Here is a 25,463-nt window from a genome sequence, read left to right on the forward strand (position 1 = left end):
TCAGAACCTTCTACAAGCATTTCATGTTGAGCTTGGTAGCACAGTAACGCAGTTAAGGCAAAGTATAATTGATTCTTTCTAAAGAAAATGACTTATTGATGCACACAATGGTGTTATTTAAAAAGATAACAATGTCTAAGCCATGGGTGGCCATGGAGCTTAGAAGCTATGGACCAAAATTTTGCTACCCTGGTAGTAGCTCGAGTCAGGAAATTTTCCAACTTGGCAGACCTGCCTCGCTAGAAAGCACCCCATCAGATCAAATTTTCGCTCTACGGGATGGGGCTGGGGGTAGAGTTGAGCACCCTGTCCCCAGACGTTGATCAGAGGCAGCCACAAGGGCTTCCAAGTGCCAGGGCAGGCTGTTTAAAAGGCCTGTCTTGGTTGTCTGGGACTTTGTCCCAGTTGTTTCGTTAAATTTTAGGCGCTCCAGCCCTCATCACTCTCACCCCATCAGCCCCCCCAACCACTTCCCATGCCACCTATAAGCCCCATGCCAACTTAATGCCAATCCACGCTCCCCCACTCACTCTCTTGCCCCCTTATAGCCCCATGCCAAATTAATGCCAACTCATATTAACCCACCCACAACTTTGCCTTTACATCCTCCATGTCAACTCATCCAGTATCCACCGCGAGTAGACCTCAGGAGCCATGTTGAAATGAAATAAAATAAAGGCCTAAATACATATTACAGCCATCACTGTATTTAAAAAACATTCCCATTCATGAAAGCCTATTTGAAAAGTTTAAATCGTCCAAAGTACTTAATTGCTTATAAAAACACAAAAACTTTCTATTCATAACCGCACGTCAAAGACAGCTAATCCTTCAATAACCTCTTTGAGCCGTCAATCAAACTGTCAACTGCAGAGATAATTATAGCTTGCAGAAAGCAGCAAAGCATTCATAATGAAATAGTGATAGCTGTTGGGAAAATGTCAACAAACAACTATTGTAAGTGTGAGAACAGTTTATTTCAACTCTCACTGACTCGGGCAGCCTACTTTCATTAATTTTTAAAGGGCTGGGAATTTAAATAATTTCATATCGTGATAGTTTTACAGACATTATCTGCCCTTCAAGAGCATTTACATCTATTCTAAAAATTTTTCTTTCCCATAATGCGAGTAATGGCCCTTCCTACAGCAAAATGGGGTTTGTTTAAACTCAGCACTGAGTTCATTCAGCTCCTCTGGTGATGGCTTTGAAGGCATGGGGCACCTTAAATCCAGCGGAAGGCATGTTAAATTCAGCGGGCAGCCTTCTCAACGTCTATTTGCAAAAGGGCCAATTGAGGCCCTTAAGTTGGAAATTAATGCCCACTTAATCGCTCATCCCGCACCCACCCACATTTAACCAGCTGCGAGAGAGTACAATGTCAAGCACCCAAACCAGCAGGTTTCCTTGCACAGGCTAGTGGCAGGCAGTGTGGGTTGTGGAGAGGGGTGTCACTCCTTAACAGGTCACCTGTGCCCATCAGAGATTCCCCCAAAGGATCGACTGTCCTCCATGTTGCCCTCCTACCATGGCCTGTCAAACCCAGCACCCACCCACCTCACCTTCCTTGCTGGGGCCTGCCAACTTGGCAGCCAGCAAGACCCCAAACACTCAATAACTCTGATCTATCACCGCATGCCTCCTCCAAGTGCTGGACAGCTTCTGGCCTCTGATTGGCCAGCAGCTCTCTGAGGCAGGGCTTCCTGTCCCTGAGGAGTGCTAAATGGCTGCAGGGCAGCCGGTGTTCCCCTCAGCGGGCTTCACCCCCTACGCTTTAACCGGGACATGTGAGGAATCTGGTGCACTGTATAATTCAGTCCATTGTGTTCAATTCTAGTCACCGCACTTTTGGAAGGATGTGAATGCTTTATAGAAATTGCAGGAAAGATTTATGAGAATGATTCCATTGGTGAGAGATTTCAGTTACGTGCATAGATTAAAGAAGCTAGGGTTGTTCAAGAAGAGGTTATGTTATGGCATGGCAGGTGATGTTTGCCAGGCGGACCAAATCAACGAGGGAAACTTGGTCACGCTATCACAATGGTTTTGCAATTTGTATTTATTACGAGATGTGCGCACTGAATTCAGAAGTAATAAGTCCACCAAGACCTTTAGAGAATTTAAAAGTTAAATTAAAATATGTATTAACAGAATAAAAGGTGTCAAGCACATACATAAAACTACAATTACTACTATAATAACTCCTAAAGTTCCTAATTAACATACCCCCAGTTATACTCCTTTAAGGCAACAGTCCAGGATAGATTTTAGATTTAAAACAGAATCAGCAAGTTAACACAATACCCACTTGACATTGGAATTCCAAATGGCTTTTCCCCAACTTCAGTTTCTGTATATAGCACACTTATGCACACATGGCTGGAGGCTTCGTTAAGGCCATTTCACTCACTCCTGTTAGATCTTACATGGCCTTCTGACACATAGGCTTTCATTCTGCTTTACATATGTTTCTCTCTTTTTAATATGTAAATTCTATTGTTCCACATGCCTTTGAAGCTGTATCTTCCTCACAATATAAAAACTTTCATGTTGCCAATATATTGTCAGTAACCTTTGGAAAAAATAGACACATTGCAGAGCTTTGCTGGCTAGTTGTAAACAGACTAAGACTGAGATCCCTTTGAATTCCAATTCTCTTTATTTATCTAAAAATGCAAATTCCCTTCATGCCTTATATGCTCAGCCAGCATCCATGTTTACTCATTATCATGTCAAGCACCTAGCTTCTTTTGATGATTGCAAACTTGCAGTCTACTTGACTTCAAATGTAATTAAATCACTCACAGACCCAACTATACTTACCCCCATAAACCTACCTCACAATAAACCAGAAAAATATTATGAAAATTATTATACTTTCATCAGTTGAGAGGAGATTAGGGTGTGTTTGAAATCATTAGAGGTCTTGACAGAGTAGATAGGGATAAATTGTTTCCATTGGCATAAGAGTTGACAGCCAGAGTGATTGGCAAATGAAGAAAAACATGTTTATGATTCTGATCTGGAATGCACTGTCTGAAAGGGTGGTGGAGGCAGATTCAATCATGACTTTCAAAGTGGAATTGGATAAGCACCTGAAAGGAAAAAAAAATCAACACTACAGGGAAAGACCAGGGAGTGGGACTAACTTAATTGCTCTCGTAAGGAGCTAGCATGGGCTTAACGGGCTGATTGGCCTTCTTCTGTGCTGCAACCATTCGATGATTCTACAATATTCCCCTCTGGATGAAATAAATCTGGCCACAGGGTTTCAATGGCATTCTGCTGGCTTTCTGTTGATCCTAAGCCACCTTATGCTTTGCATTCTATAGGTCCTGCATTTGAGTCAGCAATTTTTTGTATTGATGGGGTGTGGGCATCACTGACAAGGCCAGAATTTGTTTCCCATCCCTAATTGCCCTTGAACTGAATGACTTGCTAAACCATTTCAGAGGGAAGTTAAGAGTCAACCACATTGCTGTGAGTCTGGAGTCACATGTAGGCCAGAGCAGGTAAAGAAAGCAGATTTCCTTCCTTAAAGGACATTAGTGAACCAGATAGGTTTTTACAACAATCAATGATAACTGTTATGGTTACCATTACTGAGACCAGCTTATAATTCTATTTTTTTTAATTAATTCAATTTAAATTCCACTAGCTGCCATGGTTGGGTTTGAACGCACGCTCCCTGGGCATTAGTCTGGGTCTTTGCATTATTCATCCAGTGACATTACCACTCCTCACCTACCACTAACCAGGATTGTCATGCTGATTGGTACTGCTGGCTTTTAGACACCTTCTTTCATGCCTGGTGCATCAAGGGCTTCTGGGGAAAGTGACCGATATATTTTAAATTGTGCCCCTATTCTCATGGTAATGTTCTGGTCAGGAAGAATTAATAGTAGTCATCAGTAGGCATGGAAAATGGAGCCTAGCCACTTAATATCTGAAGAGCACTGGCATCAACATAAATGGGAGTTCAAGCTATCACTAGGTGGTTAAGTTGTATGAAGCGTCAAGAAGCAACAACAGGTTGGAGGGGTTTGTATCATGTGCACGTAAACAAGCAGTATGCTTGCCACCAACAGCATTCTTCCCTAGAACCTTAAAACTAACACCACAATTCATCGCAACACAGTAGCAATCCCAATCGAAAGAGCTCTTACATTCTACATCAGGTGAAGACCAATCTTTCACTAGCTTCAACAGTAATTTAATGGTTAGCGGAATATTATTGTCATTTACTTCTTTTCTTGCTTGCCATCCCATTGAAGATGTCTGTTCAAAAAAGTTTCTGTACTCCAAATGCAATGTCAAGAAAATTAAGAATATGCATTTTAATCCAACATGCTTTTGTGTTTTAATATTCATTCATGGCATGGTTGCTGGGTAGGCCAGCATTTGTTGCCCATCCTTAATTGCCCTTGAGAAGGTGGTGGTGAGCTGCCTCCTTGAACAGTTGCAGTCTGTGCTGTTAGGAATAGAGTTCCAGGATTTTGACCCAGCGACAGTGAAGGAACTGCGATATACTTCCATGTCAGGATGATAAGTGACTTGGAGAGGAACATGCAGGTGGCAGTGTTCACATGTGTCTGCTGCCTTTGTCTGTCTTGGTGGTAGAGATTACGGGTTTGGAAGGCACTGTCAAAGAAGTCTGGATGAGTTGCTAAAGTGCATCTTGTAGATGGTGCACACTGCTGCCACTGTGTATCGGTGGTGGAGGGAGTGAATGTTTAAAGTGGTGGATGAGATGCCAATCAAGTAGACTGCTTTGTCCTGAATAGTGTCATGCTTCTTGAGTGTTGTTGGAGCTGCACTCATCCAAGCAAGTGGGGAGTATTCCATCACACTCCTTACTTGTGCCTTGTAGATTGTGGACAGACTTTGGGGAGTCAGGAGGTGAGTTACTCTCTGCAGAATTCCCAGACTCTGACCTGCTCTTGTAGCCAAAGTCACTGTTTAAAAATAAGGGGTTGCCCATTTAAAACAGAGATGAGGCAATTTTTTTTCTCTCAGACAGTTGTGAGTCTTTGGAACTCTCTTCCTGAAAAGGTGCTGGAAGCAGAGCCTTTGAATATTTTTAAAGGCAGAGGTGGATAGATTCTTGGTAAGCAAGGGGGTGATAGGTTATCAGGGGTAGGTGGGATGCAGGTTTGAGGTTACTATCAGATCAGCCACGATCTTACTAAATGGTGGAGCAGGCTCGAGGGACGAAATTGCCTACTCCTGCTCCTTGTTCCTATATGGCTGGTCCAGTTCAGTTTCTAGTCAATGGTAACCCCCAGGATGTTGATTCAGTGATGGTAATGCCATTGAATGTCAAGGGGAGATAGTCATTTTCTAGCACTTGTGTGGTGCAAATGTTACTTGCCACTTATCAGCTCAAACCTGAATATTGTCCAGGTCTTGCTGCATGTGGACACTGACTGCTTCAATATCTGAGGAGTCACGAATGGTGCTGAACCTTGTGCAATCATCCGGAAATATCCCCACTTCTGATCTTATGATGGAGGAAAACTTACTGATGAAAGCTTACTGACTTAGGACACTGCTCTGAGGAACTCCTGCAGTGATGTCCCGGGACTGAGTTGATTGACCTCCAACAACCGCAACCATGTCATGATGGAATCGCTATAAGGGGTAACGAGGCGCTGATGAGTACAGAAAAATTGAATTTCAAAGCAATATATATATATATATATATAAGTAAATGAAGGGAGTCTTATATATGTATTTATAAAGATACAAAAGTTGAATATATTTGATTGAAGTTGAGGAACAGGAAGGGATTTGTTAGTCTATTTGGAATACATTGTAGGCCAGTGGAAGGGAAATATAGGAACGGATATGCAGACACAGAGAAAAAAAACATAAAACAAGGCTCTAATAATAGGGATTTTAAAAATAAACGAGAGCATGAGTAATGAAATTGGCAAGAAAAGGAGAGATTCCTGCAATGTTTCTAGGAGTGCCTTTTGTATCTTCTTCACTTTTTTTAAATAGAAAGAATTTAAAGGACATGAAGGCTGGGACTAAGTGAATAGCTATTTCAGCAAGCTGGCATAGGCACAATAGAAAGAAAAGCTTTGTGTTTGTATAGCACCTTTCACAACATCAGTATGTGCTAAAGCGCTTTACAGCCAATGAACTACTTTTGAAATATAGTCACTGTTGTAATATGGCAGCCAACTTTTGCATAGCAAGATCCCTCAAACATGTGATAATGACCAGATAATCTGATTTTAAGAAGGTGATTGAGGGATAAATATTGGTCAGGACACTGGGGATAACTCCCCTGCTGTCCTTCAAAATAGTGCCATGGGGTCTTTTATATCCGCCTGAGGGAGCAAAAGGGGCCTTGGTTTAGCATCTCATCAGAAAGTCAGCTCCCCCAGTCCTGCACTGGAGTGTTGGTCTGAAATTTGTGTCTCTGAAGTGACTTGAATCCACAACCATCTGACTCAGAGGAAAGAGTGCCACCTACTTAACCACTGCTGAATAGTCTATTTCTGTGTTGTAAGATTCTATTATTTAATTATGTTGCAAAAATGTCTAATTTCCTGCTTCATGTTTTAGAAATATAACTTTTAGTGGGATTGAAGTTTTAAATATAAGATAATGGAAGCGCCTGGTGGGAGGCTGGTCAACAGACCTAAACTAATTGCAGTTCAAAGGGTGGCCTGTGTTTATTTAATAAGTTCAGAGTTAGAAGTGGGAAACATTGAACATTGGATGGGCCTTTCTGAGTTTCTTAGAGATAATGTCTAAAGTTGTCTCCATAAGGGCTTAAATTGTTCATCTGGGTCCCAGATCAAACAAAGGTTTAAAAGCAATGGGTAAACAAGCAAAGATCTTAAAGTATCCATGTACTTTTCAGATCAATGGACAGGTTTAAAGTTGGAGGTAATTGGTTTGAATTTCTATCTGGAACATCCCAGGTATGCCAAGTTGCTACAGAAATAGGTTATGTAGGGAAGTGCTCTTTTGTTTTGGTTTTATCTGTGTGTTTTTTCACAGAAACAATTGGTTGGAGAATGGAAGCAGTTTGGGACAAGCCAGGATTTTTGCCAGGAGCTATAGACCAGTAGCAAAGTGCTCTCTGAAATCAGTGGTATTTCTGAGTTGGAGTCACTAAACTAGAGTGCAGTGACACCTATGCTTGAGCTAGAGTGTCCATAATCATGAGGTGCTTAAGGAGAGTTAAAAAGTCGCTCAGCTGGTTGCGAGTGGAAAGGCCCCAACAAATCTCTTTGGAGAATAGCAGGAACACTGAGGAGAGTCAAAATGAACTTACTGAGAGCTGTGGCACACTTTAGTTTGGTCCCAGGAGAAGTGAAGGAACCCTCAAGATCCTATAACGTATAGGGGAATTCTTGGTTGTAAATAAAAGTAGAACAGGGAATGTCTTGTTGAAATTTTCTGGCTTAGAGAATAAGCATTTATAAAATATAGCATTGTTAGTAGCATTTGCTTTGTTTAACTCTTATACAGTTAAGTTTTTTTATTTAAAACATGAAATCTTGTGGTGTAATTCTTTCAGTTAATAGCTGGGAGTTTGAATTTATTTTTAATGTTAATGGTCTCCCTCAAGATGATAACAATTAACTTTTTCATAAAAACATGTCACTGATGTTAGCAAGGCACATTTACTGCCCATCCTTAATTGCCCTAAGAAGGTAGTGGGTCTTCTTGAATTGTGACAAAACTTCCAACAATGATGTCAGGGGAACTCCAGGGTTTTGAAGCAGCAACAATGAAGGAACAACAAAGTACGCACAAGTCAGGATGCTGTGTGATTTGGTAGGGAACTTGGAGATAAAAGTTTTCATGATATTGCTGCTCTTGTTCTTCTGGATAAAAGAGACCATGAGGCTGGGAGGTGCTGCAATGTAACCTGTAGATAATAGATACTGCAGCCATGGTGCATAAGGCAATGTTACAGAGTACACAGCTCCGGTACCCACAATATAGATGTGTCTGGTCTCTAGTTAATGGCATCCCACAAGCCATCGATGATTGAGTGACTCAGAAATAGTGTCACTGAAGGGCTGCGTTATTGCTCGCCTTCTTCCTCCTTGGGCTGTTGTAGCTGAACAGCCAGCAGTTCTTGGATGCCTGACAGCAGGAAATCAGAAGAGAAATGTTGTTGGAATGGGAGGCAAGAGTTCCACAGCCGCATCACCAGCAATATGGTCATCTTGCCAGATAGTAGGATGGGTGTGTTCTGGGAGTTCAGAAGGGGCATTAGGCAAGAACAATGTTCTCAGTGATACTAGATGCCACAGGCTCCATCACAGCTGGTTGCACGATGCTGAAAGTCATCTCCTCCATAGGGCTCAGGTGCTATAGACATTCTTGTCCTCACCAGTTCTGCTCTGCCCCCATTTATTGAATGCCATCTTGTCCTGAAGGAACAGAGGGCAGAATGTTAGTGATTAAATAACTCTGCATTTGGATGACGTGCATGCAATATCTGACTGGCTGGAGTTTGTGATAGGTGAGTGTAAGGCTGGCAGAATCGTTAGGTGTATGAGGGTGACTTCATGCATCTGGATATTAGATGCAAAAACTGAGTTCCAGAGAGTGCTGTTGGAGTAGTGATGGGGTGGGCGGTGGGGTGCGGTTGGTAGTTCACTGAACAATATGACAGGTTGGTGATGTCATGGATAGGAGATAGCATGTGATGATGCATTCACTGGCCTTGACCACCCAGGTGAGGTCATTCAAGTTCTTGTGGCATTATTGCCAGGTCCTCAGGTACAAATACCATGAATTGACTCCCTGGCCACACTTCCCCCACTCCCTTCTGACAGAGATCTGTGAGAGCCCCTTGGCCCCCCATGAAACCATGGCATCTCTCCACCTGGTCATCTGGATAACGAATGCCTCTTAGTGTCACATCCTGGAACCTTTCTCTGCTTCGGTGTTCCATTTTCCATGCTTTCAATTCCAACAACATTAAGCTTCCCTTTAAGATGGACAGCTTGCTTTTAAAAAGCAAAGCTGGCTACACCACGTGCTCTCAGCACAAAGCTGTTTGGCTCCCTGCTAAGCACAGTGCAGCCAGCAGCATGAACAGGAAGCCATCAGCACAGAACCCGCTCTGCCCTACTCTACAATCATAGTAATAAGGCGGGGGTCCCAAACTTGCATGCTGCCCACTTCCAATGGAACCATCATAGGTAAATTGCAAATCACAAACTCACCTCCCTGGAAAACGGGAAGGGCAAATTTTTAGCCCATAGAGTTTAGTCAATTAAAATTATTTAACACAAAATTTCTTTTTCTGTTTTCCCTTGTGGATGACTGCTGAAATTATTTGCTTCCTTTTTACAATGATATCTTGGACAGAAGCAAAAATAGCACTTTAACATAACAGCAAACATTATAACTAATAAATATATTTTATAAAGCAAGCCCTGACCATTATGATACTATGCTGTCAGATTCCAATCATTACTTTCAGCTTCTTGAGCCACTGAAAGTACTAAAATTACATTCAATGGATCCATTCAACATTACTTACAAAGTGATCAATAATACAAAAGTTCTGTGAGTTTCCGAAAATTATCACAGTTGTTACTTTTTTCAAAAGCTACTTTTATTTTACAATTTTATGAGTTAGAGGGCTACACAATTTGAAGTGGAATCAAAGCGTTAATATTCAATATTCCCTACCTGGCTACAGAATTTTTTTTTCAGTTCTTCATCCAAAACACCAGTCCTATAACAACATGCTTCACTTGATCTCAGAGAGTAACAAATTGCTTCTCCTGTTCTAATAATGAAACGAACGCCCAGCAACACATTTGGATATGATCGATAACAGGCTTCACGTTCTGGAAGACCTAAGAACGTAAAAATCATATTAGAGATAAGGCATTTTATTATGAAGCCTAGAAGGATTAAAAATGTTTTTTGAGGAGAGCATTAAAAATGGTGGGTTTGAAAGGGAGATGGACAGTATCTGAATAGGACCATTTGCAATGTCAGCTCACATAGGGTCAGCCGTTCAGTGAAAAATGGGGTCAAATGCACGGGAGATGGATCTCATGGATAAAATTCACTCGAGGAAATGAAGGTTAATAGAAGAGCAACTGATTCTGGGCAAGGCAGACAAGAGAAAGGTGGTTGCCTGAGGTTTGGCTAATTGGATAAAAGGATGGGGAGGAAATAGATGCAGCTGAAAGAATGAGTGACAAGTGACTTAATGTAATCCTCGTGATGAATGGCTAAATCACAGTACTGTCATTCTGCCCAGCAGGTCTATGGCAGTTCTAAATATGTTCAAGACTGAACAAAGATAGATGCCATACTAGGTGAATCTCCTCTGATGGGAGAGAGTAAGGGTTAAAAACTTAATTAAGATCCATTATCAGGCACAAGAGTTCTGCTGCAAGGGACTCAGGTCAGGACTTTGATGGGCAGTGTACAGAAAAATGTTGATTTTGTGCAGAGCTTGAAACCCATTTTTCCAACATGCAAATGGTGGCCAATTTCATAACAGCATTTGCAAACCCTTCTGTGATGCAGCATTTGGTGGCCATAGTCTCAGTTTCCATGGCAGCACAGGCAGAAGCCACTCATCTTCTAAATGCTGTGGTGGAATCTCAGGTGGAGGGAATGAGATCTATGCTTGCTGCTATGCAGGCTTCTTAGTACTCAGAATGGCATGCAGGCTGCGACAGTAGTCCAACAGCCTGCCCTCCAACAGATTTGTAGGATTGCTTAGGGATTGCCCCATGAGAGTGGGCTTGGCAACATGGAGTACAAACTTGCTGTTCTCTTCCAAGAGGGCAGCATTTGTCTTCCCATCACTGCCACTCCGCCACTGCCTTTGGTCTAGCCTCTGTCAGCCACCTTACAGAGGCAGTGCTGTAGGCCTGAGGCCTGCAGGCCAGCAGCCACTAATTTTTGCAATCTTGCATTTATATTTCTGCTTTGCTTTCGATTTTAAGCCTATAGTGAATACTCTAAAGTCATTTTGTATTAAATCTTACTTGGTAGACATTGATCTTAACCCAGTTATGATTGTGCTTTGATTAATTAATCAATAATAATCAGTAGTGATCTGTTTTCCCAGACCTTTTTTTTTCATACTGGCCATGCACAGCTGGTACTTAGACCACATCTTTGTTTACCATTTTTCAAGCTAGAATACTAAAATAAGTTGACTTTTGTTCATCGGAAGTCCTTTCTCTTTATGCATTCAGTGACCCTTGGACTGCAGGCTGGGATGATGAGTAACCTTATATGAGGTGGTCACCTAGTTTGGTCATAAGGAGATTAAGTTTGATCGATGGACATAACACTGATTGATGGCAGGTAGGAAGACACCATCAAAAGATGCATAAAAAAAACTTGGATATTATGAAGTCTGCATGGCCTTGCAGTGACTGTGAGGAGAATTGATAAGAACTGAGGCTTGTTTTGAGAAAAGGCTGTACCAAACCTCGTAAGGGTGGAATGGAGCCGGAAATTTGGTTTAAACGGACACTGCTTTGAGGACTCGCTGCTGCAGCCGTAGCACAATAGTCACCACTGAAGACAGGAGAAGGGCCTGGAATGGAGTGACTGCCAGTGGCGCCTACCAGAAGGTTACTCAGTGACTTGATAATGTATGTACCAAGGGAATGGTAATGTATGCACCAATTTAGGGTGTTGTCATGGAACAGACTAGGTTGTGGTTATCCATTTGAGAGAGCTGTCTTGGAACAGACCAAATTGGGGCTACTTGTGCTTTAAAAAAATGTCTTTCTTCATTTCTTCTGATATATATAAAGCACTTTCTCCATTCAATAAGTTATCTTTTTATTTATTTTTCACTTTTTTATATATATTATCAATTATAATTGTTGCATTATTATGATGATTATTATAATCTTAAGTCAATATTCAACAAAATTGTTGTTTTAACACACTAGATGTCATAATCGCTCATTCCTGTTACTTCCACAGTACGGCTCTGTAACTTCGAAAGGGCCTTTCATGCCTGATTCTCTACAGTGCAGTCAGAAGTCAGACTTCAAGGCACTGAGCTACTCAAGACCATCCTGCAAGGCCATCTGCAGTGTCCTCTGGTGAAATTCAACAGCCTTCCACCAGCCATGCTGCAGCCACTGGGATAGAACCGCATAGGAAGAGGACAGGCAACACCCACAAGACAGGCAATATGGGAATGCACACGAGCGGTTAGTTCAATTTTGCTTGAATAATTGGATGTGTTGCATGGTCAAGATGCTACAGCAACATTTTTTTCAGTGTTTTTTATTGCAGGATTTTGGTCAAGAGGACATTGTGATGGCACATCACAGATGAACATGATTGTTGTTGGCTGTCCCTCATTTCAAGAATGATATCTATTCTGGATGGCCGGTTACTGCCATGTGACTGAAGAGACTGATTTCCAGCCCGCAGATCTTTGGCCACATGGGGCAGGGCATCTCACAAGTTAGTGGAATAGGTAGTACAGAGTCTTCTTCCTTACCTTTCCTTCTTTGCCAGTGTTCTGCCTCATCATTAAGACATTGTGACTCAAAGCGTGAAACAGCTTGATCTACCAGTTGTCGCCATTCTGAACAACTGGTAGCAAGTTTCTCCCAGTCGCTAATGCCAATGCTGCCACATTTCAAGGACAGCTTCAGAGTGTCTTTGAAGTTTTCTTTGTCCTCCCCTGGAATGTTGGCCATTTGGGAGTTGAGCAAACAGGACCTGGCGGAGGAGATGGTTTACGGCCATCCATGTTATAATTCGACGCTCATTCGTTGAATAAAGAAGGAATCTGGAGCCAGTCTTTCCTTAACATAGGTTTATTCTCATAACCCAGAGAACACAAGCACAGACTCCCTTTTCCTCCCCCCTCACAGATGGAAACCAGTTCTTATATATACTTAAGAATAATGCCCTAACCTTTCCCCAATTAGTAACAGCTGCTCTCACTTACAACTAGAGCATGCACTTCATTGTAACAGGATTGCGGACAGTGTCCAATTCCTCGAAGTTGATTTTGCAGTTTTCCCTGAATGTTTGTGTAGTTAGCTCAAGAAACACACTAGCCTTTGTTTGATGATCCTCCCACTGATTCCAGAGAATGTGGCGAAGGCATTGCTGATGGAATTTCTCTAACACTCTTAGGTATCACAGTCCAGGTCTCACCGCAGCACAGGAGTGTGGTGACAACAAACACTCTGTATACTATGACTTTGGCTGACTTGCAGAAGCCTTTATTGTCAAACACTCACTGTCCTAGTTTGTGGAAGGCTGAGCATGTATTGGATCTCCTCATCCATGATGGCCTCTTGAAAGACGTGGCTGCCAAGATATGGGAAGTGCTCAACATATTCCAGAGTCTCTCCTTCAACATATATAGGAGGTGGAATGACCAGATGTGGATAGATAAATGAGTTTTATTTTGGCAACATTCTGGGACTCCTATGCAGGATTGAAGAGATTGTGAGTGACTTGCAAATCTGGTGCAAAGTGGGCAATGACACTGCAGTCAACCACAAACTATAGATCAAGTATATCTATCATGGTCAGTTTAATTTTGGCATGGAGGTAACTGAGGTTAAAGAGCTTTTCATCTAGGTGGTATTTAATAGTCACACCAGAGGGCAGTTGATCCTTAATGAGGTGAATAGCCACAGTCAGGTAGGTTGTGAATCGTAGCAGGGCTAGCACACAGCCTTGCTTAACACTGGTCAGGATTTTGAAGCATCTGTTTTACAGTTCCCACTCAAGCCAGTTGCAGTCATATTGTCATGAAGCAATTGCCAGGGTTTTGATGAGATTTCTCAGGCATGCAAATCTTTGGAACACAATCTACAGAGCCTCCCCATTTACTGAGTCAAACACTTTGGTCAGGTCGATGAATGCAATAAAGAGTTCTTGGTGTTGTTCTCAACATTTTTCTTGGACCTGGCTATCAACAAATACCATGTTGGAGGTTCCTCTGGAAGGTCTAAAACCATACTGTGTCGTTGGGAAGATTTCCTCAATCACCGGAAGTAGGTGGTTCAGGAGAATGTGTGTCAGGATTTTCCCTGCCATGGACGGGAGGGAAATACCTTGATAGTTTCAACAGCATGATTTCCCTTCCTTCTTGAAGATAGTTACAATTATCACATTCCTGAAGTCGGGTTGGGGGGGTTTCTTTTTCCTCCCAAATCCATAGGATAAGTGCACGGAGTCTTGATAGGAGCAAATGTTCAGCAGCTTTCAGGACCTCAGCTGGAATGCCATCGTGGCTGTGGGCTTTGCTGTCTGATTACTTCTCCCAGCTCTCCCATTGATAGTGGTTCACCCATGGATACTACCACAGGGTTGTGGGGGGTAGTCTGAAGAGCGTCAGCTGCCACTTTGGATTTCCAGTTGACGAGTTGTTCAAAATGTTCTTTCCAGAGTTGACGGGTGGCATTGTCATCCTTAATAAGAGAAATACCATTTTGTGAATGAAGGGGAGTTTGTCCATTTGATCTTGGTCTATCAGTGGCCCTGGTGGTTTCAAAAAAAACTTTGTATGTCATGATGGCCAGTATACTGTTGGATTTCTTGGGCTTTCTCTTCCCACCATATGTCCTTCATCTTTGGATTTGTCTCTGGGCTGCTGGAATGCTACCTTCTTGAGTTGCGACCTTGGGTCATTTTGGCAATGAAGTCTTCTCGTTTTTGTTTCAGGATGTCACATATTTCAGCATCGCTGTCGTCAAACAAGTTCTAGTATCAATGATGCTCAAACCCAATGGTCTGAGCATAGGAGTCTAGTACAGCTGAGTTTATTTGATCCCACTCTTCTGGAATTGAGTTGGATGTATGAAGATTTTACACTTGGGAGAGCTGCACTTGGAATTCCTCTTTTTGGTTGGGCTGCTTTAGGGCTGAAGCATTGATTTTCTTCCTCCTGGGCTTATGTGCCTTGCAAAGTCTCAGTACTAGATGATGTTTATCACCAATTGACAAGTTAATGATCTGTCCAGCAGGTATCGGTTCCCTGTATGGATTGAATGATACAGGCATCACTTAGACCTATGGTCTGAACCACTGCATAATCCAGGAGGTGCCAATGCTTTCATCTAAGTTTTATACATGTCCTTCTGGTGGAAGAGGTTGCTTGTTATAACGAGGCTATGCTGAACACACTTTGTCAGCAGGAGGGCATCATTTGCATTGACTTATCCCATCCCGTATTTCCCAATGGTTTCACTCCAGATAATTAGTTTGTGGGAGCAGAGAGATGAAAGGTAAAGATGATAGATACATGCATTTGTAATGAGAGGCTATGGTGAAGTTGAATGTACAAGTAAATAGGTTGGGCTTGAAATTTGCATTATAAGTAGGAACTTGACTTTTCAGCTGTAAAATTTCAAAGGGAGTTTAGAAGTGACAAGGCACTTTTATAACTTACAAAGGTTTTATAACTAAACAAGGGGAGGTTATTCAATTTTTACTTTACCTGACAGTTAAGGCAATAAGAAAACATGAGAGATTTTTATATTTTGGAGAAATTGAGTTCAAAGAGGTGTTTAGAACAATGGAGTCTTAGATCAAAGGGGAAAAGGATACTTAAGGATAATGTGCGGTTGAGTTATGTTGGTTGTGTGGGGGAGATGTCCTGAGACCAGCTCAGAGCTAAGAAAAGTTGTGAACTTGAAGCAGTCATCCAGTTTCAAGCCAGAGAAGTCTTTCTTTTCAGAAAGCAGTCTGTTTCTGAACTTTCTTCGGTTCCACAGCAGAGTGGAAGAGAGTGAGAAGTCATGTGCTTTACTTTATTATAGTAGAAGCAGTTTTTCCCTTAGGTAATATTACTAGATTTTTATGGTTAAAATCTAGAAGGGAGCTGTTGCCAAGTAGTTTACTTCTGCGTTCTGACCAAATGGGTTTCTTTGGGGAATGCTTTGTAAGGCTTAATTATCTGTGTAATTTTAACCTTGTGTGTTTAAGTTTTTTTTTTCTTCTTGTTAATAAATCTTTTAATTTTAAAATCCTAAAAGTGTTACTGGGATTCTATGCTTCTGGGGTTAGTAGTTTTCTCCTCTTTTTCAAAATACAAAAAAAAGGTTATGATCAGTAAGACAAGTATCCCACTGGGACTTGGCTTGCACAGCAAGCAATATCAGCTGCAGTCATAAACTAGGTGTGTCTGGCTCCAGAAATTTGTTCTAATCTTTGGTTGCTGGAATCTTTAGCTTTCTTTTTATCCTGTTCCTTTTGGTGTTTGGCATGTAAATATCCTTGTGATGCTTCAATCTAAGGTAGATCCGACGCTTCTCCAGCCATGTAGTTCCTCACTCCCCTTTGAACTACAGCTTGATGATGATGGATGACCAGGGGTTGTGTTTGGCACTGAGATTACAAACTGTTATTATATATAATTCTGCTGCTAATGGCCACAGTGCCTTAAGGATACCCATTCTTAGTCTTCTTAGGGTGGGACAGCCATAATACACAATAGAGGATGTCTCAATGTGAAGGAGAAATTTTGGCTTCACAAGGACTATGTGATCTCATCTGCAACAGGTGGGTTGTTGAGAAAGAGGCTGAGGAGGTTATCTTGTCCTGTTGGCTCACTTATTCCTTGGCACAGGTTCAGTCTCACAGTTATGTCCTTCAGAACTCAACCAACTTAGTTTAGGTCCAATCAAGTCACTTATTAAACTATCCTCTCACACTGCATTCTGTGTCCTTGTTTCCCACCATACTTCCTCCAAATGGTGTTGAACATGGTGAATTGGTCAGTCGGTGAGGGAAGGCAGGGGATGAGGTTGAAATCAACAGGCTGTTTTCTTGGGCTTAAGTAAACCAAAGCCATAAAACAGAATCAATGTTGGGGACACCTAGGGCCAAGTTCACTGTACTATATACCACTGTTTCCACTTCTACTGAGTTGATATGGCCAATGCGATAAGGATAGATACAACCATGTCAGGTTGTTATTTGCAATCTATATCAATGATTTGGATGAAGGGGCCAAATGTATAGTTGCTAAATTTGATGACACTAAGATAAGTAGAAAGGTAAGTTGTTAAGATGACAAAATGAGTCTGCAAAGAGATATAGATAGGTTAAGTGTGAGGACAAAAATTTGGCAAATGGAGTATCTGTCTAGTGTCCAGGCTGATTTGATATTTCTCTAAAAATTCTGTTCTGCAACAATTACTTTACATCCCTGTGGCTTACTAAGTAGATTTTTTGTGGCAATCTGTCAGTTTTGATGGTCATTTTCCCTGATGTTAGCTCTTAAATAACCAAATTCATTGAATTCAATTTCACTTGTTATTTCAATGCAATTTACAGGCATACAAACAGAGGTACAAATTAGAAGCAAGGCTAAGTCATTCCCCTCCCACCCCCAACCAAGCCTGCGCCACCATTCAATAATATCGTGGCTGTTCTCACTGGGGCCTCAATGCCACCTTTCTTCCTTCCCCCTATATCCTTTGGCTCCCTTGTTAGTTAGGAATCTAACTACTGCTGCCTTAAAAATATTCAATGACCCTGCTTCTACCGCTCTCTGGGGAAGAGAGTTCCACAGACTCATGGCCCTCTGAGAGAAAAAAGTTTCTCCTCCATCTTAAATGTGAGACCCCTTAGTTTTAAACTCTGCCCCCTAGTCCTAGTCTCTCCCATAAGGAGAAAAATCCTCGCAGCATCCACTCTGTCAAGTCCCCTCAGGATCTTCCATTTTTCAATAAAATCATCTATCATTCTCCTGAACTCCAATGGATACAGGCACAACTTGTTCAACCTTTCCTCATAAGATAACCCCCTCATCCCAGGTATCAGCCTAGTGAACCTTTTCTGAACCGCTTCTAATGCAATTATCTCCTTTCTTAAATAAGGAGACCAAAACTGTACACAGTACTCTAGATGTGGTCTCAGCAATGCCCTGTACAACTGTATCAGTTCTTTTATATTCCCTACTTTTATATTCCATTCCCCTTGCAATAAATGACAATGTTCCATTTGTTTCCCTAATCACCTGCTGTAACTGCATAGTAATGTTTTGGGATTCATGTACCAGGCCAACCAGATCCATATGTATCTCAAAGTTCTGCAATCTGTCTCCATTTAGATAACATGCTGCTTTTCTATTCTTCCTGCCAAAGTGGACAAATTCACATTTTCTCACATTATACTCCATCTGCCAAATTTTTGCCCGCACACTCAGTCTATCTTTATCCATCTGCAGGCTCCTTATGTCCTCTTCACAACTTACTTTCTTATCTATCTTGGTGTCATCAGCAAATTTAGCAACTATCCATTTGGTCCCATCATCCAAATGATTGATATAAATTGTACATAGTTGAGGCCACAGACTGATCCCTGTAGCACTTCACTCGTTATATCCTGAGAACCCGAAAATGACCCATTTATGCCTACTCTCTTTTTCCTGTTAGCTAACTAATCCTCTATTCATGCTAATATGTTACCCCCTACACCATGAGCTCTTATTTTGTGCAGTAACCTTTGATGTAGCTGTTGTCAATGCCTTCTGGAATTATAAGTGCACCTCTGGTTTGCCGGAGCAGTTACATAATCACAGTGCTATCATATCCTTATATTAGGTGACTAAGGATTGACAGGCACTTCTTCATCAATGCATAGTTAATCAACCACCTCACAGTCAAGTCTCTTCCCCCCTTTAGAGTATTAAGTACCTGATGATCAATAACATGTTTTTGGCTTTACTTCATTTTATTGGATTCTTGCAGATTTAGATTTATGATTTAGATTCAGTGCTTACCCTTAACTATCTGCAATCCACTCCTTTCCTGACACTTTGAATAGTTCCTGAAAGATCAGGTTATATTACACAGAATCAGTAGTTAAGAACTGGCAACTGATTTTCTGGTTCTGGAACATAGCAATGTGATTAGATTTATTGCTTTAAGTGAGTGGAAAGTTGTATTACATGACTAAAATCTTAACCATTTGTCATTGACAGAGGTTAATCAAATATGATGTTGTAAAACTGAAGTCACCTTGATTAAGTCCATCAGTATTTTATTTGAATTTGCATTTTCAGAGGTTACTCAAATTGCTGCTTCACTGTTCTGTTGATTGGAATCTAAAAACAAAGTGACAACTGGGAGGATAAAGCTCATTTTTCAAAAAGATGTAAATCCTTAAGGCCATTTGTGGCACCTGTATATCATTGTCAATTACTAACTTTTGAAAGATGATATAGAGTTAGCAAAAAGTAAAAGTGTGGATTGCCAATTCTGCCTTATTGCCTCAAATCATGACATTGGGAAAAAAAACAATTTGTAAGTTTTAAACTTGCAAGGCCAATAGTGAGAACTTTCCCTCCCCCTCTCTGCAGATCAACATCATAAACAAGGAAAGCCATTCTTTTTCTCAGGACTCCCATATAGTATTTTGCTATACAAAATTCAAAGAATAAAATTGGTAGTTAGAATAATCAGAAGAGTGTAGCGATTGAAGATATAATAAAATCACCAACAAGGTCACTACAATTTGTTATGAAATCCATGCATAGTGTTGGGCCAGAGGTGATTAATTTAATTTTATTCATTTGGACTGGAGAAATAGTTATTGCCCTAGAAATATGTTGGCAGTGCACCTGTTTTCCAGATGCAAAAGGGGCACCTAAGCATCCAACATCGTGGGTGGCACACAGTGCTCATTCTGAGCTGTAACTACATTGCTTACTGAATTGGATTGAGTTGATCTGTAAGAGTCTAGGGCATGCATGGGTACTGTAATATGTAAAATAATCAATAAATATTAAATAGCGGTCCTATACTTGTTAAAGGACCCTTTTGTGATATTGCTCTGTCCAAGAGCCTGACCCACCATGTCATAAAATTGCTCAGAAACTCGTGGCAGGCAGGAAGGATTCTACATTGGCATTACTTAAAGAGTTCATTTACTACTTCCACTTGGTCTTTTGTCCATTTAGAATGGCTGTTAGCTCCTGTCTGCTTGTGCTTAACTTAGTGCCTGTTTTCCTGCTTATAAAACTTACTTCTGGCTTCTGTGAAGATTTTACTGATGCTATTTTTGTTTATTTTATTGCGGTCTTAGATAATGTGGAATGGCCTCAAGAGCCTAGATAGTAGCCACCTGAACTTCAATAGAAGTAGTCTGAGCTGCCAAGGAACCTGTGAGGACTGTCAGCAGAGGCTCCATGATGGCGGGCACCATGGTCACATTCACGGAGATCAACACTCAGTCATGGTGAACAGAACAGTCTCAATGCACTGTGTGAAACCTTCAAAAAGTAGGAGCTCCCCCATACTCTGAGCTACTGTGCACAAGCCCACTGGCAGGTTGTCCTGTGCAGCCAGAATTTACTGGTGTATGCCCATCATATTTCTTTGGTATCCTGGGAACACAAAGTCAGTATTTGGGTCCTCTGTAGCAGAACTTGTATGTGATCTCAGCCTCCAGAGAGATTGTACATGGGGCATCCTATTCCTCTGCCTTAGCTCTTGCACACTTGTATCTGGTGATTCGCTGTGTGAAGAGCCTTATTTTTGCCTTCCCTCTAAAGTTCATGTGTGGTCAATCTCTGAGCTGGTGATTGCAAGGGTCAGATTGAGTGACGGTGCATCTTGAGGGAGGGTAACCTTCCTCTTCCTGAAGTAGCAAGGTACGTCCACATTATGAATGCCTCAACTCAAAGGAAGAAACAAGAGTTGTATTTTAGTGTACAGGGTAGCAGAGAGAGATGAGCTTCTGGTGAATGCAGCTGTTATTTGTCATGCAGAGTGCATGTGAGAATGAGAATGGGAAAAGAGGATTCATTGTGAAGAAACCAGCCAGCATATTTTCTTCCATTATGGAGAGGACGTGCAGTTGAACTCTGCCTCCTCTGGTGGCAACTTCCTGGATCAGGTTGTGCACAATCTTCTCATGTGAAATGTTTAGAAAATGTGAGAACTCTTGGCGCATTGTATGTAAGATGAGGTGCGGGGACAAGAGAGTTGCAATAATGATGATTGTGTAAATATTAAGATTAGGAGGTGATGTATACACAACAGAAGTTTCACTAAATTGTTGTCCTGTGTTCTGTCCCCAGTGAAACTGCAGTCCAACCATACACTACTGACACAAAAGCAAAATACTACGAATGCTGGATATTTGAAATAAAAACAGAAAATGCTGGAAATACTCAACAGGTCAGGCAGTATCTGTGAGAAGAGAAACAGTGTCAAAATTTCAAGCCAATGACCTCACACTACTGATACTCGCACTCAAAATGCCACAAATAAGTGAATAAGATGTTACTGATACTTTTTGGACAACCTACCTGTTTGTAACACAAATGACCATTGCAGTGCATAAACTCAGCAGATATATGAATGTTTGTTTATATCAGAAAATTACCAAATCTGATACTAGTAAAACGGATGGTGAAACTAGAACCATCTAAAATGGGGAACACAATGCCTCATAATTTTAAATGACCTTTTCAAAGTAACTGTAACAATTTTAAAATTTTACAATTAATTATCTATAAGGCATGCTGAAAAACATACCAACAAAAGATCTTAGAAGTCTCACTCAGTTTGTAGCACTCTAGTAGTACAGTAGATATGTATTCAAGCAAATTATGTGTTTAAATCTCATTCCAGGACATAAGCATGTAAAGTAGGCTGGTATCTTGGCACTGTATTAAGGGAGACCTGTAATGCTGAAGTCTCTCTTTTGAAAGGGATGCTAAACCTAGGTCTCTATCGACTGCAACCCAATACACAATTTGAAGAAGGGCAAGGAGTTCTCCTAGTGTACTAGGAAACATTACTCCTTTAGCCAATTCCACCAAAGCAAATTCACCACGTTTTCAGTTTGTGTGACCTTGCTATATTTGTCTACATAACAACAGTGATTGCGCTGCACAAGCAGTTTGCTGGCTGTGAAGTATTTTGTGACATCCTAAGGAAGTGATAGGTGATTTAAAAATGCATTTTATCGGTACAAGCAGCTTTTATTTGATGGGTTTGGCATGTTGTATTTGAGGCATCTATAAAAGCAGCAAGCAATGGAATTTTTAAAATTGTTTTCGTTGGAATGCGTTGAGCAAAAATAATTCTTACGTGCATGGTATTCAGCAAATCAATTTTAACATGGGCTTACCTTCTAAGTAAGCATGAAGGCGATATTTACATTCCTTAAAAGTTTGTACAAGTCCAGCCAGGTGAAGGATAAACAATCTTAGAAATGTCAAAAATCCAAGCTATTGAAAGAGGGAAAAATAGATTCTTAAAAAATAAGATAATACACCACATGTTGGCTTTTGAATAATAACAAAAATCTTAAACAGCTAAGTCTTTCCGTATAACTCACTTTCAATAAAAGGTGTTTTTTTTTACATCACTAACTATTGATGCTTTTTGTACAAGTTTCATTGAGACCTGCTATGTCAGATATGCCAGCAAGAGAGTCACACTTGAATGACAATCTCTGGCAATCAGCCATTTAGATTAGTGAAGTATCAATTCAGTACCAATGTTGAACCTAAATCAAGTACTAGTTATGGAACAAATATGACAATTATTTATGATAGTGCTTTATAGTGCCTTTACAAACAGCTAAAAAAGTAACCATGAAGCTGCTTGTAAGCTCACTTGAAGAAAGAAATGTATTTTAACATTGTATCCACCATGAGCAGACCTCAGGAGCCATGTGGAGATTAAATAAAATACACGTCTAACAATCTAATATAGCTCTCACTCTTATACATTTTATAGTGAAAAAAACACCAATTCATGAAATCTATTCAAAGCTTTTAAATCTCAAGTGGTTAATCTCCTATAAATACAAACAAACTTCAATTCAGACCCCACATCAAAGACAGCTAATCCTCTAATAGCCTCTTTAAGCTGTCAATAAAACTGGGAACTCAGAACCCTCTGCTAAAATCACGGTGGCTTTTGAAACTCAGACAAGCATTCATAACAACATAATGATAGCCCATGGGGAAATGAGAACAAAGAGCTCTATTGAAAATGCATGACGATGTGCTACAGTTTTTTTCTAACCTATATCTATCAATCAAAGCAGTCCAGCAGAGGGTTTTTTTTTTACTCACACTGACAGCTGCAGCCTATTTTTTAAAGTTTAAGAAGTGGAGAATTTAAAAAAAACCTTCAGATCATGACAGTTATACGGACCTTCTTCACCCTTCAAGAGCATTTATGTCCAAACCAACAATTTGTGACTCCCAATTGTGGGTTAAGGCCCTTGGATCAGCCAAAATGGGGTCTGTTTGAACACAGCATTCAGTTTAAATGGCCCTGCTGAGTTTGGATTTCCCACCCCCTTTCCCTTACTGGCAAAAATTGGATCTGTCAGAAATGGGGAAGGGGGGGGGGATTTCCGCATCAGAGCCCCGCCAGCCATTTTTAAAGATCTTTCTTGACTCCGTGAAAATCTGGTGCTTTGTGTTTCAGTTCATATTATCTTTCACCTTTACTGCTGAACACCTTTATTCTGCTTTACAAACTAAGTGCAATAGTGGGCGGGTAAAACAACATTTTACCCACCGGCCGCAATGCCTGCTCTTCACGTCGTATTGTCCCAAACCCGCCGCATTAATTTTGCATTCCCAGGAAAAACCTTCTCATTCGCCCACCACGCCATCACCTCACCGCTTCAGCATGCCGAGCACCATATTTAAAGTCCAGCCGAGCACACACATCTCACTGCTTCCATCCCACGACTGCTGCAAAGAAATGGCCCCGAAAGTTAAAAAGACTGGAACCCCCAGTTCAATAACGTGTCCCTCGAGTGCCTTTTGGATGCAGTGGAGGCTTGCTGTGATGTCCTCTATCCCCACTCTGGCCACAGGATGGGCAGCAACCTCACTAATCTGGCTTGAATGGCATTGGCCACAAGCCAGACGTCCACAGACACAAAATGCAGCAACTCCTGTGGAATCAGCCAGCCCATTCCTCCGTCACCCAGCACGTTATCAATCCTAGTCACCCCGGCAGCCACAGCCCTCTTCTCTGCCAGTCACTGAAAAGGATGGAGGTGCAGATTCCTGAGCGGCGGCTCTCTCATGATAGCCACTACTCCATAAGACCATAAGACATAGGAGCAGAAATTAGGCCATTCGGCCCATCGAGTCTGCTCCGCCATTCAATCATGGCTGATAAGTTTCTCAACCCCATTCTCCCGCCTTCTCCCCATAACCTTTGGTCCCCTTACCAATCAAGAACCTATCTATCTCGGTCTTAAATACACTCAATGACCTGGCCTCCACAGCCTTCTGTGGCAATGAATTCCATAGATTCACCACTCTCTGGCTAAAGAAGTTTCTCCTCATCTCTGTTCTAAAAGGTCTTCTCTTTACTCTGAGGCTGTGCCCTCGGGTCCTAGTCTCTCCTATTAATGGAAACATCTTCCCCACGTCCACTCTATCCAGGCCTTTCAGTATTCTGTAAGTTTCAATCAGATCCCCCCTCATCCTTCTAAACTCCATCGAGTATAAACCCAGAGTCCTCAAACGTTCCTCATATGTTAAGCCTTTCATTCCTGGGATCGTTCTCGTGAACCTCCTCTGGACCCACTCCAGGGCCAGAACATCCTTCCTGAGATATGGGGCCCAAAATTGCTCACAATATACTAATTGTGGTCTGACCAGAGCCTTGTAAAGCCTCAGCAGCACATCCCTGCTTTTATATTCTAGTCCTCTCGAAATAAATGCCAACATTTCATTTGCCTTCCTAACTACCAACTCAAACTGCAAGTTAACCTTAAGAGAATTCTGGACTAGGACTCCCAAGTCCCTTTGCACTCCAGATTTCTAAATTCTCTCCCCATTTAGAAAATAGTCTATGCCTCTATTCATCTTACCAAAGTACCCTCACACTTGCCCACGTTGTATTCCATCTGCCACTTCTTTGCCCATTCTCCTAACCTGTCCAAATCCTTCTGCACCCTCCCCGCCTCCTCAATATTACTTGTCACTCCACCTATCTTTGTATCATCTGAAAATTTAGCCAGGATGCCCTCAGTTCCTTCATCTAGATCATTAATGTATAAAGTGAAAAGTTGTGGTCCCAACACTGACCCCTGCGGAACTCCACTAGTCACCTGGTGCCATCCTGAGAAGGACCCCCTTATCCCCACTCTCTGCCTCCTGCCAGACAGCCAATCTTCTATCCATGCTAGTACCTTGCCTCCTGGTTGCACAGCCTGGGCACGGGTATTAATCATTTGTACATCCTGTTCACTATTGGCAATAAACTCCCAAGAATGTCTCCCTGCCAATGGCTCCTTGTTCTGATGAGCAGTGTTCTTGTCACTCAGATGTGAAATCTTTCTTAACAAGATAAAGGCAGGTGTCTCAGTCCAGGGCTTCTGCCCTGTGCTTTGTGCAGCCTTCAGACCAAAGTGATGGTCTGGCCTCACACTCACTGGACACATTACTGATGCCTGCACCTCAACGGTGCTTGTAATCATTGCCGGAATGTTGTGGGCAGGAGTCACAG

General features: G+C 41.5%; 1 protein-coding gene across 1 annotated transcript in view; it reads right to left on the reverse strand.

Moving 5' to 3' along the window:
* tmem232 (transmembrane protein 232) overlaps positions 1–25,463 on the reverse strand; it is a 194,307-nt gene that overhangs the window by 139,079 nt on the left and 29,765 nt on the right. Inside the window, exons 6-7 of the mRNA XM_078557836.1 lie at positions 22,102–22,201; positions 9,679–9,848 (exon numbers count right to left, since the gene is read on the reverse strand). Coding sequence (XP_078413962.1) covers positions 9,679–9,848; positions 22,102–22,201 — 270 coding nt within the window. The remainder of the gene's footprint in view (positions 1–9,678; positions 9,849–22,101; positions 22,202–25,463) is intronic.

The sequence above is a fragment of the Cetorhinus maximus genome, chromosome 2 (assembly GCF_964194155.1).
Source record: "Cetorhinus maximus chromosome 2, sCetMax3.hap1.1, whole genome shotgun sequence".
NCBI lineage: Eukaryota > Metazoa > Chordata > Chondrichthyes > Lamniformes > Cetorhinidae > Cetorhinus > Cetorhinus maximus.